The 17,452-nt window shown below is 41.2% G+C and overlaps 1 protein-coding gene across 1 annotated transcript; it reads right to left on the bottom strand.

Annotated features, from left to right (window-relative positions):
• Positions 1-1,393: 1,393 nt before the first annotated feature.
• LOC115621468 (homeobox protein Hmx) lies at positions 1,394-11,629 on the bottom strand. Its single transcript, XM_030515128.1, has 3 exons — positions 10,860-11,629; positions 4,189-4,298; positions 1,394-2,235 (listed from the first exon to the last, which is right to left on the bottom strand). The coding sequence occupies exons 1-3, from the start codon at positions 11,627-11,629 to the stop codon at positions 1,394-1,396; spliced, it is 1,722 nt and encodes a 573-aa protein (XP_030370988.1).
• Between the last annotated feature and the right edge of the window lie 5,823 nt (positions 11,630-17,452).

A 17,452-nucleotide genomic window follows, 5' to 3' on the forward strand; every position in this document is an offset into this window, starting at 1 on the left:
GAACCAATCTACCGTGTAAAAACAGAAGCAGGTGTATACCATTCGTCATACTTAGCTAGTTGTCTTATACAGTTGTCTTGGAGCTCAAGCAACAATTTAAAAAATAGAGGGGAAGTGTATAGCCTTGCATCCGTATATCCTGCCCAATATTGGACTTCAAAATATAACTTCATTGCGTCCAAGCCATAACACAGAAAATCATTCCAGAAGCTGCGCTATTCAAAAGTTCTAAAGTAAATAAAAAAAAAAACACGATTGGTGTTTTATTGTTAAATGACTTTTATTTTTTCTTTTGCAATTTCCATTTATATTTATAAGCATTACTTTGTATTTCCTTCTGTCCGCTCTCTGCGTTTTTGATTATTTTAACATTAAATTTGTATTTTAATAATTTAACTAGTTACACATTTTGAAATATGTTGTTATTATTTAGCAGATTATTTTACGCGTTTATATTACAAATAGATTTAATGTATATATTAAAACATAATTAAATATCTTTTGTATCATACAAAAACTATCCATCTATCAAAGTGTTTGACCAGCAATTGAGGTTTAAAGCAAAAGCGCATTAAAATTATGAAACCATAAATATTTACAGAAACCAAATCAAAAATATAAAAACAAACCAAAATACAAAAATTTGATGACTTAAAACTGCTTGAGCAAGAGACATTTACAATGAGAGGGAGGATTGGGGGAGGGGTACGAGTACAAGTGAGAATAGTCCAAGTGGCAATATTGCCTGGACTGTATCTTAAAATCAAATATATACAAAAAGGATTTAGGAACGAACTATGAAAAACTCTTCGGTTTTTTGTTTTTGTCATAGATTATGCGGATAGATGAAAGATGGGGCAGCGAGCTTCTGCCGCCTTTCTTTTTAGGCCTATACTCGTATAGTAGAAAAATTGTTTTGAAACCAATTGATGTGCAGCATTCATTTGGCCATTGATTCAAATACTCTTTCAGGCAATGCCATAGCTATTTAGTAAGCTTTATGGACAATGGATTTCTCATCTGACGCCTCCACCGGCGAACTATTGGCACTATTTCTCAAGCTTTCGCACCGGTCCAGGCATTTCCCAACCTTGAACGTGGCGCCTGGCGGTTTGGAAGAGAGTGTGGTCGCACAAAAATTTGCTGATTCACTATCATGCTCTTCGTCGGCTTCCACATCGATGGCAGCATCGTCTTCTTCATCCGCTATACCGCGTTCCTGATCCCCATCCGTGTCGCAGTCCACTTCTATGGATGAGTGTCTGAGTGACAGCGCTGGTGTGCGCGGCGGCATAGGAGGCAGTGAAGGGGATGGCACGGACACGGGTTTTAATAGCGACATGGGCGCCCCATTCACATTAATGGGCCCCACAGCCGCTAGGCACCCCACGCCCTATACCAGCGAAGAAAGTGGCGGCCGCGGTGGGCTGGTGTTGCGTGCCGCAGCCGCAGCATAGTACTGCATAGGATGATGGTGAGGGGGTGGAGGAGGCACAAAGCCCGCCGTGGTGCCATCATGATAGAGCACTGGTACTCGCACCAGCCGTTGGGCCGCATGCGCCATATTCGCCATGTTGGCAGCCTCCAGCTCGGCGGCCAGTTGCCGCTTCCATTTGTTGCGTCGATTCTGAAACCAAATCTTCACCTGTGTCTCGGTTAGACGCAGTGAAGCCGCCAGACCGGCACGCTCCGAGGAGCTGAGGTAACGCTTGAGATCGAAGGTCGACTCCAGCTGGAAGACCTGTGCGCGCGAGAAGACAGTGCGGGTCTTCTTCTTCCGCTTCGACTGGTTGCCATCGCCATGCGGCGATGAGCTGTCTGAGGGCCCGTCAGTGCCGTCATCCTCCTCAATTATTTCTTCGCCCTCGTCGTCCGACTCATTCGAGCTGGTGGGCAGCATGTAGTTACCGCTAGAAAGCGACCCATGCGAGGACTGCAAGTGGTGAGAGAGATGGCCAGCGCTGCTAGTGGGCGTACTAGCCTGATGTGGATGCTGTTGGGTGGCGTGTGGATGCTGTTGCTGCTGCTGCTGCTGGTACAGCTGGGCATGGTGGCTGTGGAGCGCAGAACCAGGTGGAGGTGATTTGCCGCCGCACTGGCCATTGTTGTTGGCGTTACTGTTGTTGGCACTGGCAGTGCTGCTGCTGTTGTTGTTGTTGTTATGGTTGCTCGAGTGATTCGGACTGAGCGATGTGGGCGATGGTGGATTTTCCGTGGTGTTTGTGGAGGAACTGTCTGCAAAGAGAGCGAGCGAACATCATCGAAGAGAGCACGACACAGAGCGCGACACAGAGACCGAAAGAGAGAGAGAGAGAAAGAGAGGGAAGAACATTAGTAGAACGCAGATATTATTAGTTGATTTGTAAGCTGCCCCAAGAATATGTTTGTGCGTGCATATGTATGTGTGTCGGAAGATGGGGGTAGACTCTCTAAGGGTTGTTCGACGACGCCAACTACCCGAGTGTGTGTTTATGTGTGTCGCTGCACAGATTTAATCTGCAACACTTAACCTCACACTTGCCTCGCTGGTTTTTTCTGTTTATTTTCTTTTTCTGTCTTTATTTATTTGTTTTTTTTTTCATTTTGATACTGCCATACAACTTAAAGCGCAGACTCAGTGAGCGCCCCGACACTTTATAGCCGTATGTACAGGCATATACATACATACATGCATATATACTTAAGTGTTTGTCCCTGTGTCGGGCTGTCTGTCTTCCTGCCTGCCTGTCTGTGTGCGCGCAGTGTTGGTGTGTGTTAAATTACCATTTAAAATGGCTGTCAGTTAGTTTGTCGATTTTCTTTTTATTGAGCTTTTAGTTTGTATATCATTTGAAAAAGTTTAAATTGCTGTAATTTGCCTGTAATGGATTTACCTGGGCGCAAAAAGCTTTTGCTCAACTTGATTTGTTTTTCATCACATTTCACATTTCATTCTCCTAACATTCAGGAAGACCCCCGCCGCCGGCTAATCCAGCTAGCAATGCACCGCATCAGCAAAATGCCAGCCATTCAAAACTTAAGGCCACTTTACATGAACAAATTTAATTGCAACGACTCTTAATGCCAAGGGGCCAATTAAGTCGGCTTATTCTGGAACGATTGCTTCAGTTGCCGCTGCAGTCGTGGCAGTCGCTGTCGTACTTAATACGTGACAAAAACACACACATGGTGAATCGGACTGGTGCATTTTCCTAGTAACTCGATACTCGATTACAAATTGCAATTAATTGAAAATGGCGATTAATGCAGTCAAGTTGCAAGTCGCCAACACTACATGTGTATTGGCACGCATCGGCAACTGAAACACCGTAAGCCGATACCTCTGTATGTGTGTGTTCGCCTAAGACATTTCCATAGCACATTTCCTGGCGCAATTCGTGCTTCGTAAATTCTTTGTGGCATTAAACGAATACAACTAAGTCGAAAAAGCGAAATGTTTCGAATGCCTTAAGAAATGCCTGACCAAGCGCATTTTTCGATTGCGCAAACAAATACAAAAGTGAAAGTATTGCTTGCTTCTGGGTTAAATCGCTCAGGCATTTGGCCAAGCAAGACGGGACAGAACTAATGAACATTACATTTCGTAGCTGCGAAGATGAATGCAAATAAAATGTTCGAGAATTGCTCAAACTATTCCGATTTATCATTAAACCAATTGCTCCATTTTTTCAATAGAAACGATACATACAAAAGCAACGGAATAAAATACTATGTACTGCTTTAATTGATATTATTTATTTACATATCAGAGAGGGTGTAGGGAAAAACTGATTATTAATATTTTAGGAATTTCCCGAGTGTTCCAAGTTTGGCAACCTCCATAGTTTGCTTTCTTTCTTCGTGATGGATGTAATAGTTTTAATCATCTAGCTATGCTGCTGATAAATAACATACTTGGGTACAGTGTTGCCGATCATTATTGAACGCATATGGAACGTCTATGTATGTATCTTAAAACCTTAAATGTTTGTGTGCCAATAACTAATTGTAAACGATGTTAATCAAATAATTCTAAAGGGTTTCAGTATATCTTAACTTCAGTAACTGGGGGTTTAGCTACATCATATTTTTCGATTGGCTTTATAATTAATATTGTTGAAAATACACTCAGACCTCAAAGTACGTATTGCACACACAATTTCGATGAATAGGCAATTCAAACAATTCCCAATCTCGCATTCAACTTACCATGTGTGGGGCTATGGAATGGCATACGTTGTGGCGCCCACGGCCATCCGGGCGGACATAGCGCGGCATAGCGGCCGGCTAGAGCACCCCATTGCGAAATGAAACCCAATCTGCAAAGCGAAAAGGAAGGAAAAAAGGTACAAGATGGTTAATACAGTAAATTAAGGTATGGCACACACATAAATTATGCATTATAATTGCGCAAAATCAAAACGGAAGCAGTGCGCACGGAACGGGCAAGAGTGTAAGAGGCCCATTATAAGTCCCTATATATGTATATGTATGTTGGCACAATGCCTAAGGCCAAATATTGCTTAAGAAACAAAAACCAAGAAATCAAAGCTCGAGTGGCAGACAGCAAGAAAACCCGACCAGCAAAAAGAAAAACTGCTCTGCGAACGACCCCTAAGTGAACGTTAAGCAACCCCATGATGCGATTGCCTTCCTTGTAGCCTGGTCGGCAGGCAGCCATAACTGACAACAGCTGCTGCAAGTATTTCCCCCAGACATGGCGCACACATACACACATATGCCAGCACATCAGTATTTGTCTGTGTGTATATATATGTATATACACATATATATAAACGTGTTAACTTGCTTACTTAAAAGCATCTTTATAAATACATTTTATTTATTTATGTTAGACGGGCAAAGTTTGCAAGACGAAACACTTTGCGGCGCTTATAATGTGTTCTATAGATATATACTCGTGTGTACATATAATGAGGGTTGTTGGAGACCGCTTATGTATATATATATGTATGTAGAATATGTGTATGTATGTGTGTATGCTTGTATAGGGTTTATTGTCCCAAATCAAAGTTTCAAGTCAAATCATTCAAGCAGAACTTAATGCGGGAGGTAATTGGCGGGCGGCGAGCAAAAAGGTTCTTTGAGTTTGGGTTCTGGGCATGGGGAGGACGAAGGGTTATATTACGGCCTAGGCCTAGGTAGAGGCAAGGGTGAGGGGCGGGCTCGTTCATATAGCGACGGATGTTTCTTGTTTGTGGCACTTAAGTGATTTTCTTATGAATGAGCTTGAGCTTCTTGTTTATTGGGTGGCAATTTATTTATTAATTTGAACATTATGGGCAAGTTTTCCAATTAGTTACGAGATTTTAGCCATTTCAAAACTATTAGAAACCAAATGTATGTTGCTGATTTCTTTAAATAAAGGGATGTAAGGCTTTCACCTTTTGCCATTGCACACATGATGGCGATTCCCTAATCCTTTACTGGGTAGATGGAGAATTTATTGAGAAAAACCAAACTTTTCACTTTAAATATATGTTTATATTTTTATAGTTCCGAGTTCTTAAATAATAATAGTTCTGTAATGGTAAAAAAAAAAAAAAAAAACTTGGGCTTGAGACTATAATGGTGGCTTTCTGCTTCCCACGCGCCCGTTGAACTTATTTGGAAATAAAAACACCTGCAGTCGCATTCCCACAAGTCTAAAGTGCCACCAAAGCAACCCCACTTTTTCATACTGTGGCTTGTCTGGGCTTGTCAATGACCAATTTTGCTCTTCTTGCCTTGCTTTGAGCCAAGTTGCTGCTGCTGTTGTTGTTATTGTTGCCATTGTTGTACGGGTATTTGTCGTTAACCCTTTTGACCGTTTTGTCAGTGACCCGTGCACAAGCAGCAGACAGCCGTGACTGCGACATCAACAAACGATGAGCGACGATGACTTTGCCGCTTGCATTTGGCTTTGATTTGTCGTTGTGGCAACACCCAAAGTTCCACCAGTCAGTCCCACCAGGGACCGACAATGAGCCGGCCGCTCTCTCGGACAACTTGTGTGACATTAACATTTAGCTGACCTCTTTCGTAATGGCCAAGGTGCAGTGCGCTGAAGAAATCAATAGCTGTGTGTGATTGTCTCCCTGTCTCTCACGGACGCTACTCATTGCTTTCTACACCCAGTAATGATTTTTCAATTAAGTCTGCACTTTGTGGTAAGCCAAAACGTCAGTAAAATGGCAAGCAGGCTGGCCAAGTTATGAGTCACACTTCAAAGGCTTCCCCAACACGCACCTGTTCAAACTCCTCCAAATCAGTTCTAATGGGTTTCATGTTTACAACGTCAATTGAGAAAAAGCCGCTTTTGTTTTGACCAGTTCGCGCACAGAAGCCGGCCAAAAGATAACATCAAGCCCAAGGCAATGCTCAAGTTACGGCAAAAACAGGAGGGAATAGCGTGGAGAAATAACCGTAATTAGCGCGCGCTAATTCGGCGCCCCAAATCAGCGCGTAGGCAAAAAATTGCGAACAGCTTGTAGCTATTTGCTTTACTAATTATTTCAATCAAAAAGCACACGGACGCGGCCGCATTTGTCTTCCGGCTGGGCAGTAATGAAATAAATACAAAATCACTTTGCCTCGGGCAGCCGCCAGCGCCATCGCCATCATCACCGCATAGCTGTGTATAAATTTTCATTGAGTGTCATTTTGTGGCGGAAACGGGGTGGCAGCCATGTTAAAAATTCAGCAGCATGGGGAGCGGCGGCCACGTAGCTGTCAGAAGTCAACGCGATGTGGGAGAGTTTTTGTTGCTGTTATCATTTTACCTTTTTTTTGTTTTTGTTTTTGTTTTACTCAGCTGGCTGGCCAATCCCATAATGCTGATGTATGGCCGTTTTTCGTTTAATGAATTGTTTGTGGTTTTGTTTTGTTTTCTTGCCGGCCTGTCATAATTTGTCTTGAGGGTTTCTACTCTATTACAAAAGTGTGCGCTTTGCGATCGAATTGTGAAACACCATGTTTTACAAGGGTATGGTTGGCCCTGAAAGCGGTTTGTCGTGCTTTTGAAAAGTGACTTTGATGTTGCCATAGATAGAGTGTGGCTGAAATGAAATTACGGACGGAACGAATATTTCCGAGCATAAATAATGTTTTTTCGCGAAGAAGAAAGTAATTGTATTGGAAGATTGTGAAATATGCATTTTTTGTATGTTGGTTTCTCATAAAATTATCCAATCTTACAGTAGCTACCCAAGCGTTTTAAGTAGTTAGTTAGCCCTTCCACTCCAATTTGCCCGCACAACTCGCCACTAAATAGGATGCAGCTGCCCCCATTGGCATTACTCAAAAGACCACTTAAACACAATCCGAATTATATCCCATATACCATATATAGCAGCGACAATTGTCACACGATTTCCAAGCGAATTACAAAATTAATTTAAATAAATGCTTAAATTCAAATGAAACTATGACGTGCCACTAGCTGCTGCATTTGAATACAAAGGCATGCCTGGCAGGCTTAAAACCGCTCAGGAATCGTTCATGTATAAAAGATTTAAACACGCTAATTGGCTGCATAAAGCAACCCACCAAACACACATAACCGCACACTCACAGATTGCGTAACTGTATTATATTTTTGACATTTCATCGGGTGTTAACACGATGTGCGGGTCGTTCAGACTCTCGACGCAACCGCAAAGTAGCCAAAATATTGAACATTGCAAAAGACTTACACTTGACTGACTGCACAAAACTCGACACGGAAATGGAAGAGGACGCAGACGCAGACCCAGCGCGGAGGCCCTGGAGGTGGCCTTTGTCATTAAGCGGGATTAGAGAGCGAGTGAGTAGAGTAAATATTAGTATAGAGCGACTTAGTGGATGCGGGGTAGGAGCATGGAAGCGGGAAAGGGATAAGCCACTTGAAAAATTGTGACATTTGCGTTGGGCGCAATATTAGTTTTTCAAAACGCCACGGGAAGCCAAGGGAATGACACGTGGCGGACTCATTCTTATAGCCTGATGCAGGAAAAAGAAGTCAACACTGTCCGTAGAATCAAATAACAATTAGAAATCAGAAAATGCTGATATTATCACAAAATGGAAAAGTGGAAAAGCGCATGCACGCCGCTTGTGTTTTTAGCAACTGAAACATTTGCAACGCCCTAATGGACGCGCCTCCGAGCGACCGTCGAGTCAAATTGCGGCCATAGAAATACTTGGCATATCATCTAGATAAAAATGCAGCACAGGACATGCCGCCAAGGGCCCTAAATCAAAAGCAATTCACCATTAAATGACGCAGCGAGTTAATCCCTTTTGATAGATAAGATTTGCGAGTGAGTGAGTGAATGAATGGATGAGTCAGTGATTTAATGAAAGGGACAAAAATAGACCATTCCATTGTAATTATGTGCTTTATAATTATATTGTCAGCGAGTACTTTTGCGTCATCTTTAAGCGCACAATTTCCGCTCCTGTGGCTTGGCACCCTTTGCGCCCTGCCAGTACCAGTACTTTGTTGGTCGAGCCAAGCATATCGAATTACAACGCTTATATGCATTTTTTCCTCCTCTATAATTAAGCTGCAATAAAAAAAGTTGAAATAAATAAAAGTTCTACAGTAGCAGCCACCACTAATTAAAAAATGAATTCCAGGCATAACTGTCAAAATACTCTGGCCAGTCTGGAGAAAGTCGCATTATAGTAAGTAGCCAAAAAACAAAAATATACATTTTAAACGATCACTCAGCATTTTGTGCACGCTTGAATTAATCATTTTGTAGCTGACTACTCGTGCCTCGGACTCCAGAGAGGAGAAAACAGTCCCCGAATGGGTAGTTTTCGATGATCAACTGATAAGCGTGTCACATAGGCAGCCACACGTCAAATGTCAGCTGTAAGCGCCAAACAGCAGGAGTCAACACTTGGCGAGGGCGACGATCCTTAATTGGGGTAACCAACGACCACAGCACGCGACCCTCGCAAACAGGACTCGAGCTCTCTACTGAGCTTATCGCTCGATCACACGAACGTACGAACGTACGCGTAAATGAAATGAAAATGATCATTATTAGGCAGCAATGAGGACAGGCCGGCCAAACAGAAAGTCCATGCATACAACGGAACATAAAATAAAAGTGCAACATTTTTTTAATTCAACACACGCGTTAATCGGCCAACGTAATTCGATCTCTGGGTCTGGCATTGCCTCGGCATATTTAAATTCAGGTTAAGTGGGGCAGCCCAACTGGCTTTGGAATTCATTAATAAACTATATCACATGTATGTGTGTGCATGTGTGTGTGTGTATGTAGGTGGCTGTCCCTGTAGGTCAGTTTCATCAAAAACGAAAAATGTATTCATAACTCTATGCATTGTCTGTCAAAATGTGTTTCATGCATGCATTGAATTTCATTTATTTCGTAATACGATATATTGGTCAATTGTATGGCATTATGCCGATATGGCCAATGCAGTAAATCGATTTTATTCACTGACAGCTGTAACGTATAAATTAAACATTAACAATCAAACGAATTGAACAAAAGTGCCACTAATTATTTTATATTGTAGAATCTAATACAAGTCCTAGTATAGCCCACCACATTTTATATGTTGTAATCAATTGGAAAAATAAATGCTAACTATACTCGCGTTTCCTATATTTTTGGCAAGAAGTGTTTCTTAACTTTATCAAATATCAAAAATACTACACTGAAATAATGTATCGTAGATAAACACCAAATTTCAATCAATTTCCGCAGCTCCAATGGTGTTTAGTCTATCAAATAAAACTGAAGAAGCCGCTTACTTTAAATGAGAAAAGTAATGTTTCAAGAACATTATAGTGAATTCTACTTTACGAACTCAATTTATATTGAAAAGTAAACTGTGGCTATTAACTCCACTTAAAACTGTTCTCTTGAGTAGTTCAGCTCAGAACAGAGACGCTATTTTATCTTCTATTCAGCATCTCGTTTGTTAGATTATCCTTTTCATATGACCCACTTGACGTATCCTGTAACATTGGCTTGATATTGGAAAATGTCCATTAAATGTCTTATCACAAGGGCACGAAAAACATCTACATAAACAATAAATACTTCAACCACGGACAATACTGAAGAGGAATCGTATGTTTTTCCTTTGAAGAGATTTGTGTCACCTCAGGCACAGTTTCGTTTTCGATTGAATAGCTCAGAGATTATATAAAAATTTACTCAATACACGAAGTAGAAACAATACAGAAACAGGTCACAGGCAAGTGCAATTTTGGCCGCTTAGGTGTATTGAAGAATGAACGACCGCTTGACTTTTTGGTTTTAAGTTCGGAAACACAAACCGAAAGACAATACTCTGGCGTAAGCTGGCTTATAGTTGTGCCTAAGCCGAAGGAGTGCTGAGCGAACCTTTGCTCTCGAAGGACGAGTACAACGTAGTTACTAAGCTCTATTTAGGACCGTTTACATATATCCTTTTTTCATAAAATTATCAAATAAATTTACAAAATGAAATAGAGATTGATTTACTGATGATTTACTAAGAAATGTTTGGCACTGAAATCGAAGCGCAAACAAAAAAGTTTGCATTCTTTTTATCACTAAACATAGAATTTCTACTTAAATTCAATAAATATTCTTCAGGCTTCTAGGTTTGATCTAGTCGAAGTTTCTCTAGTGTGGCACCAGAACTTAGAATGTTGTTCCAGCACACAAATTTTAAAACACCTGGGTGCTATTCCGAAAAATCCAAAATTTCACGAATAACGAAATATTTGTATCTGCAGCCAAATAACATACAAGTATATCGAGCGATCAGAACTCACGATTTAAAATCTCTTTAGGATGCTTAGGAATGCTTGGGAATCGAAGAACATCTAGATAGGTAATGGCATGTGAGGATCCTCTTCCACTTACCTTGAGAGCATGGCCGCATCCTGGGGTCCACCTGTGCCGGGTTGCGGCAGCTGTGGAATGGGCGTAATCAGTGTGGCGCCGTTCTTTTTTGCTGGCTCGCTGCGACTCAGGATGCTGGAGATGGAGAAGCTGGTGAAACCATTGGAGCCCGTTGTGGCCTTGTTGCCATTGCTGCTGGCATTACTGTCGTTGCTGTTCGCACTGGCAGCTGCAGCTGCCGCCGAGCACGTCGTCGCAGCATTGTTGTGATTCAATGCCTTGCTATTGTTGTTATTGATGTTGATGCCATGACTGAGGTCCTCCATACTGCCACCATTGCGTTCTGGCGACTTGGGCGCCATGGCAGCCATGGCCGGTGGACTTAGGCGTTCCGCATGCTGCACTGCAGCTGCTGCTGGCGCCACCGCGTGCTGCAGGAGCGCAGGATGTGCGGCATGTGCCGGATGCAGGTGTCCGAAGCTGTGCAGGGCATGATGTAGCGCCACCGGGTGACCGCTCAGAGTGCTTAGATGATGCTGGAGGTGATGATGCAACACCGTTGGTGGCACTGCACCATTGGGACTGTGATAGTGTTGAGCGGCACTTGAGGAGGTGGGCGTGCCAGCCGCTGTAGTAGGTGTCGAGCGTGTTGGCGTGGGCGGTGTACTGCCGTCGGCAGAGCGAGCCGGGGAACGCATTGGACTGTCGCGGCCATGAGACGCGATGCCCACTGGACTTGGCTCCGGACTGGACACCACACTGATGTCTACTTCGGCCTCAGAGGAAGACATGTTGGGCACTCACACAAGAAAGAGCTTGAGTTTGTTAAGCACTGGTCTTCTAATAATAATATATTATTTTTTCACAAAATTTTCTTTAAATTGCTTTCACTTGGGTTTTCCACACAAAAGTCTCACTGCAAAAATGTCGAATATTTTTGCGCTTCGAGAAAATGTTCAGGACAGCCGCGGTTCAGCCGTCAATACGTCTGCACCGTTTGATCAACGTTTCGCATTTAAATTCAAATGCACAGTTAAAAGACGAAAAGTCCTCGCCGGAAAAACGGTACGCCTGTGTGTGTGAGCCGGCGTGCTGTGGTGTGAGTGTGTACGAGTGTGTGTGTGTAAAAGTGATCGTTTAGTGTTTTTATTGTTTCAGTCTCTGGATTTTTAACCCCCGGTCAGACAAGCAGCGTGTCGGGTGCGAGAGCGTGTGCGCTCAACTCAGTTAAAACTGAAACTAAAACTGACTGAGGTGGTTGGTTGGCTGGCTAGCTGCTTGCCTGCCTGGCCGGGCTCGCTTCGCATTCTTTTGGCCTTTGCGCTAAATGGTTTTCCACACACACACACGCACACATATATATAAATATGTATATATACATTTATATACTACATGACAAGGCCCGCTGGGAGGGTGTGTGCCATTCAACACGGGGTTGAGTCTCAGCTCTCTGCTTCTCTGAACAGAACCTGCACACGCATATTGCGTTCTCTTTCGCACAGGGGTTGCTCGCTCCATCTCAGCTCGGCTCTTTTGCTTGGATTGTTTCTATTTCCATTCCATTTGCAGTTGAATTTATTTTCATTTATTTCGACAATTGCGCTGCAACCGCATCAGCAGACACTTTGGGAATGTTCTTTTTGTTGCAACAACCCGAAAAAACAACCAAAAAAGTAGGCAAACAAAGAGTAAATAGTAAATTGTGCAAAAAGTCCGCCTGAAACACTTGGCATTTGAAACATGTCTAAGTTGGGGCGCTTCTTCTAGGCAGTCCTTCGAGCGTCGATACTGCTGCAGCAGATGCCATGGCCGGCTATTGAAATGCCAATATAAAATCAATCAATTGGCACCTAGCAGAAGGTCAAGTGTTGCTCTGTGCGCTCGGTTCGCCATTGAAATTTGTTGCCGCATATTGATGAAAAGTTTTCGGAGAAAGTGTTGAATGTGTTTTAATACGGAATGTAGTTGTGGCTAAATTGGTAGCAATTGAATTGATAGCGGATTAAATGGAGCGACAACCGTCTCTAAAGAATAGCAAGAAAGCATAGAGCAAAATAAAATTAATATTTATTAAGAGCATTACGGTATCAAACGCATTAAGCAGACATATACAGCAGACATGTTATGTTATATGATAATAGAGTAATTGTTTTTACAAATCCGGACATCCAAGGAAATCCAACAAAATTCAAGTTTATTCAAAGCGCAAATAAATAAATTCAGACAGTAAACATGGTTAAATGATTTATTTTTCTAACTTTGTTTTATGATCACTAAAGATCACAAAAGATTAAATGTTTTAAATGTTTAATTTTGCCCAAGCCAGAATATTTTCGTTGTTGTTGAATTTCATTATACACTAAATATAATGAACGAGTCAAAGTTTAAAACAAAGATAGGTAAGATAAAGTGCTGCTTTTCAAGACTGTATATATTAGGTATTATTTATTATTTTATTATTATTTTATTATACTCAAGCAGAAGTTTTTCCAGTTTTTCTATAATAAATAAGGCGGAAGACGGAAAAATTAGAAATTAAGTTATTTAATTGTATGTATGTGATTTACTTCTTTAGGTAAAAGCTAACCAAAACTAAAGGAATATCAACAATATCTGTACTTGATAATAATCCTGCACCTCTGCTTGAGGAAATTGAGTAGCTCTAACACAGTTTCTGTTTCATTCCAAAATGTTTCTCCAACACCCAATAGGCTACAGCTAGGCAGCCATTTTTGCAAAAGCGGGCGAGCGCTGCAAGACAGAGCACACCTTGCAGACGGAGAGCAGAACGAATTCATACACACGCAAATTGAAATTTTAAATGCTTTCGCTTTTAATGAGTACCACAGCAGCAACGCAGCGAAGCGCTGGCGATGCGGACAGACAACCACGAAGCATTCAAAAAGTGTTGCAAACAATTTACAGAAAACAAAAAAACCGTTATGCGAAGCAATTACACGCCAAGTAGCAAGAGTCAGCAAGAGCGAGCGAGCAAGCGAAGCAAAGAGAGCTGATATACGTGTGTGTGTGTCTGTGTGTGTGAGAGCATATGGCGTTTGAGAGAGGAGGCGTGTCTGCAGGCAACCAATACGAGTGCCGCATGTTTCGCATCGCGTTGTGCTGAGCGACAACCGACGGCAATAACTAAATACATATTTGCTGAGCAACGTCGGCGGCGACGGCCTTTGGAGGAGCTCACAGAAAAATGCGTAGAAATTCATGCGCAATTACATTTATCCTGTTTAGAAGATTGCTTTGGCAAAGTGCGTCTCAAAGTGGCTGCCAGACCAGCAGCCACCGCAAACTTTGGCGCCTGTGTGTGTGTGTGTGTTTCTTGTGCACTTGTGTTTGTTACGTATGTTTGTATTAGCTGGCATGGTCACCTACCTGCATATGTAAGTCGCTGTGTAACACATTTTTCTCTAATTTCCCTCTGTGCTTCGCTTGTTTTTGATTCGTTTTCATGTAAGATTTCTGCCAACCCGCTGAGAGCCCTGGAGCAAACACCCACCAGCACACACACCCTTGCATACAAACGCCGCTAACAGTTAGGTTCAAAAGGTGTCGACACTTAGGCGTTGGCCCACTTTAATTTTAACTGAATGCACAAATGGAATTTTCGTTACTTGCTGAGAGTCGCACACACATAGTTTAATGTGCTGTCATTTCCATTGTGGCATTGGCAACGAGCTTCGCTCTTACCCAGTACGTAGTCTCACCTCACAGTATATGAGTATAGATGTGTGGTGTGCTTGTGAAGCAGTTTCAGATAGATACGAGTATTGTTGTTTCTTACGCCGGCTTTGTCAAGTCTTTTTGGGCTTGCTTGATGGCATTAATTTTGCAAATTGGAAATGTTTTAGCCAAGGTGAATAGCAGAGCAGTACCATAAAATCTTCAAATGCCAACAAATTAATGTACAAGTACACTGTTAAACAGTGCAAAAAACAAACAAACAAAGATAATTTGGAGATCATTTAGCATGGCAAACACAAAAGCGCACTGACCACAACATTATTGTGGCAACAAATTCAAGAATTCCTCCCCCACCCCCCACACACACACACCCATACTACCTATGTATAAACAGGGGGGGAAAACGTTAAGCCAGCGCTGCAGACCCACAAAATATTCGACAAAAGCTCTTTACTTGGAACATTTAAAAGAAATAACAAACTGTTCAACTGTCGGACAAAACGATTCTACAACAAATTGCACTGCAATAAAAGAATGTGTGGGTAAACGTACACGTATGTATGTATGTGTACGTAAGAGTAAGAAAAACCATAGCTAGTTAGAGTGGGATGGCTGTGAAGCAGCAGAAGCCATCAGCAGTACACACGATAAGCTATAGGGCTTTCTATGTCACTTTGTCCCTCAGTCCATCCCTCTGTCTGTCTGCCCTTTTGTCGGTCTGTCGATCTGCCTGTCTGCCTGCCTGTCTGCCCGTGTGGGTGAAGGCAGAGCCCAGCAAGCAAAAACAAGTCTAATTGACGTACGAGCAAAGTGGGAGTTGCAATTTTCATTGACTCCACTTTAGTTAGCAGCTGTGAGCAAGCAACCGAGCTGCGGGCTGCCTAAAAGAAGACTACACAGTTGCGCACCGAGACACTTTGCGTATACTTGTTATAGCTTTTGTTTTTCGGTTAGTCGGTAAACTGAATCGAGGCATGCATACTACCAGGGCAAGCGTTTGAATCTGGAACGTCATGGAATGGAAGAATCAGAAACTTTGGTGACGAAATTTCATTTTCAATTTGAAAAGGAAATATGAGGAAAATATGATTATTTAGAAAAACAATGGTGAATATATGATGCTCTACTTTTTAGAGTATTTGTGAACATAAGACACCTATAGTTCTCATTTATAAGATGTATTAAAACTAATTTAAAAATTAGAAATACAGACATTACAAACACATTCAAAGACAAAGATTCTTATCGATTGGAGTATGCAACACCTTTTTTGAAACATTAGAAGGTATCAAAGCTTGACTTGATTATCCTTAAAACTTATATTTTGAGTTGTATTTCAAGTTGTTCATTTAAGAAATGTATTAATTTATATAACTAAGAAAACTAATTTAATAATAAATGTTTCTAAATTTACTAAAAATACTATAAAACCATACGATTGTATTTGTTTTTAGTGTTATAGATATTTTACATATCATAGAAACAGTCGTATTTAGTGATGAATGAAATATAGTAATATATAGAAAGTTCCTTTTCTTATTTACATATGGCTTTTTACATATGTATTCCCTTCTCTAGAAAAGCCGGTAAGTCTTTTTGCTGTATAATTTTTTAACAATTCGGTTGCCCAACCAGTTGCCTTGTTTGCTCGACTTAACTCCAATTAGTTTACAATCTAAGTTTTCGATAAGCTTGCCAGTAAAGTCCGTAGGTTTTTGTGGTAGCTCTCACACTCGTTTGCATAATGGCGCCATTTCGGCTTCAAATATGTCCGTTCGCTTTGCTTTGAGCCAGCACTAATGATGGACTGTAATATGACGAGATTCCTTCTATTGTTATTAACAATTCGACTAATAGGCAAAAAGCATGCACACCACAAAATGTTTAACAATAAACTGCATAGCTGGCGCTAAAAGGAAATGGAGTTTCTATCCATTCATCCATTTTGTGGCTATTAGCTAAATTTGTGACGCGTTTTTGGGCTTGTCATTGTCTTTATTTTCATTCAAATGCAAACAATGGACATCTAAAATATGTAAAACTTACACACACACATACACGCATATATAAACATACAGGCACGTAAATCCCCACGTGTGCGCGCCATTTTTACGTGCACCCCCACACGCAACCCCCACACCCCCGTAGTGCTCATAAATAATGCTTTAGACTTTGATTTAAATAAATTGTATTGCGAACAAGCAATATTTTATCATTTCTATAGTTTCGCGTGGCTCGGCAGCAGCAACAACTTCGATTCGATTTTCTTCTCCGTTTTTCAAATGCTTTTCTTGGCAAAGTGGCAAAGGCCACTGATTGAGTGCTACTTTAGGCACATAAATTTAATGTCACAGACATAAGACGTTCAAGTCGTAAAAGTATTTGCAACACGACTGACGACAAGCAGTATATAGTAAAAAAATATGTAAGTGCGTATGTGCTCACGTCTGTTTGCGTGAGCTAAAAAATTCACAAGGCTTCAAGCCCATTACATTATGTATATTGTCGTGTCATGCATAATGTCATATAAACCAACAAATTACTGTCCAATTGAAACTAATTTGGAAATGGACGTATACTAACTGGTTTCGCTTTTCAATATAATAATTATAAAAATTAATAGTATCACCAAAACAGAATTGCAAGTGAAAGGCTCCGTTAATCTTCAGTCAATTCCAACAAAAATACGATGATTCCTGATGGGACAAAAATATACAATTTTGTAAAAAAAATTGGCAAAAATTGAACATATTAATTTCAATTTCATTAAAAACATATAATCGAGAAAAAATAAGTTTTTCGTAGGTTCTTGATTTCGGAAAAATATGAACAATTTACAAAAATAATTTATATCATTTATTTATTAATTTATTTCTATGAAGAATGTTTTTTCGCTGGACAAAAAGATATTCCATTAG

The sequence above is a fragment of the Scaptodrosophila lebanonensis genome, unplaced genomic scaffold (genome assembly GCF_003285725.1).
Source record: "Scaptodrosophila lebanonensis strain 11010-0011.00,11010-0021.00 unplaced genomic scaffold, SlebRS2 tig00000024-arrow-pilon, whole genome shotgun sequence".
Classification (NCBI taxonomy): domain Eukaryota; kingdom Metazoa; phylum Arthropoda; class Insecta; order Diptera; family Drosophilidae; genus Scaptodrosophila; species Scaptodrosophila lebanonensis.

Coding starts and splice junctions, on each gene's coding strand:
- LOC115621468 (XM_030515128.1), bottom strand. CDS start 11,629: ATGTCTTCCTCTGAGGCCGAAGTAGACATCAGTGTGGTGTCCAGTCCG. Junction 4,299..10,859: donor GATGCGGCCATGCTCTCAAG/GTAAGTGGAAGA, acceptor TTCGCTTTGCAG/ATTGGGTTTCATTTCGCAAT. Junction 2,236..4,188: donor ATTCCATAGCCCCACACATG/GTAAGTTGAATG, acceptor CTCTCTTTGCAG/ACAGTTCCTCCACAAACACC.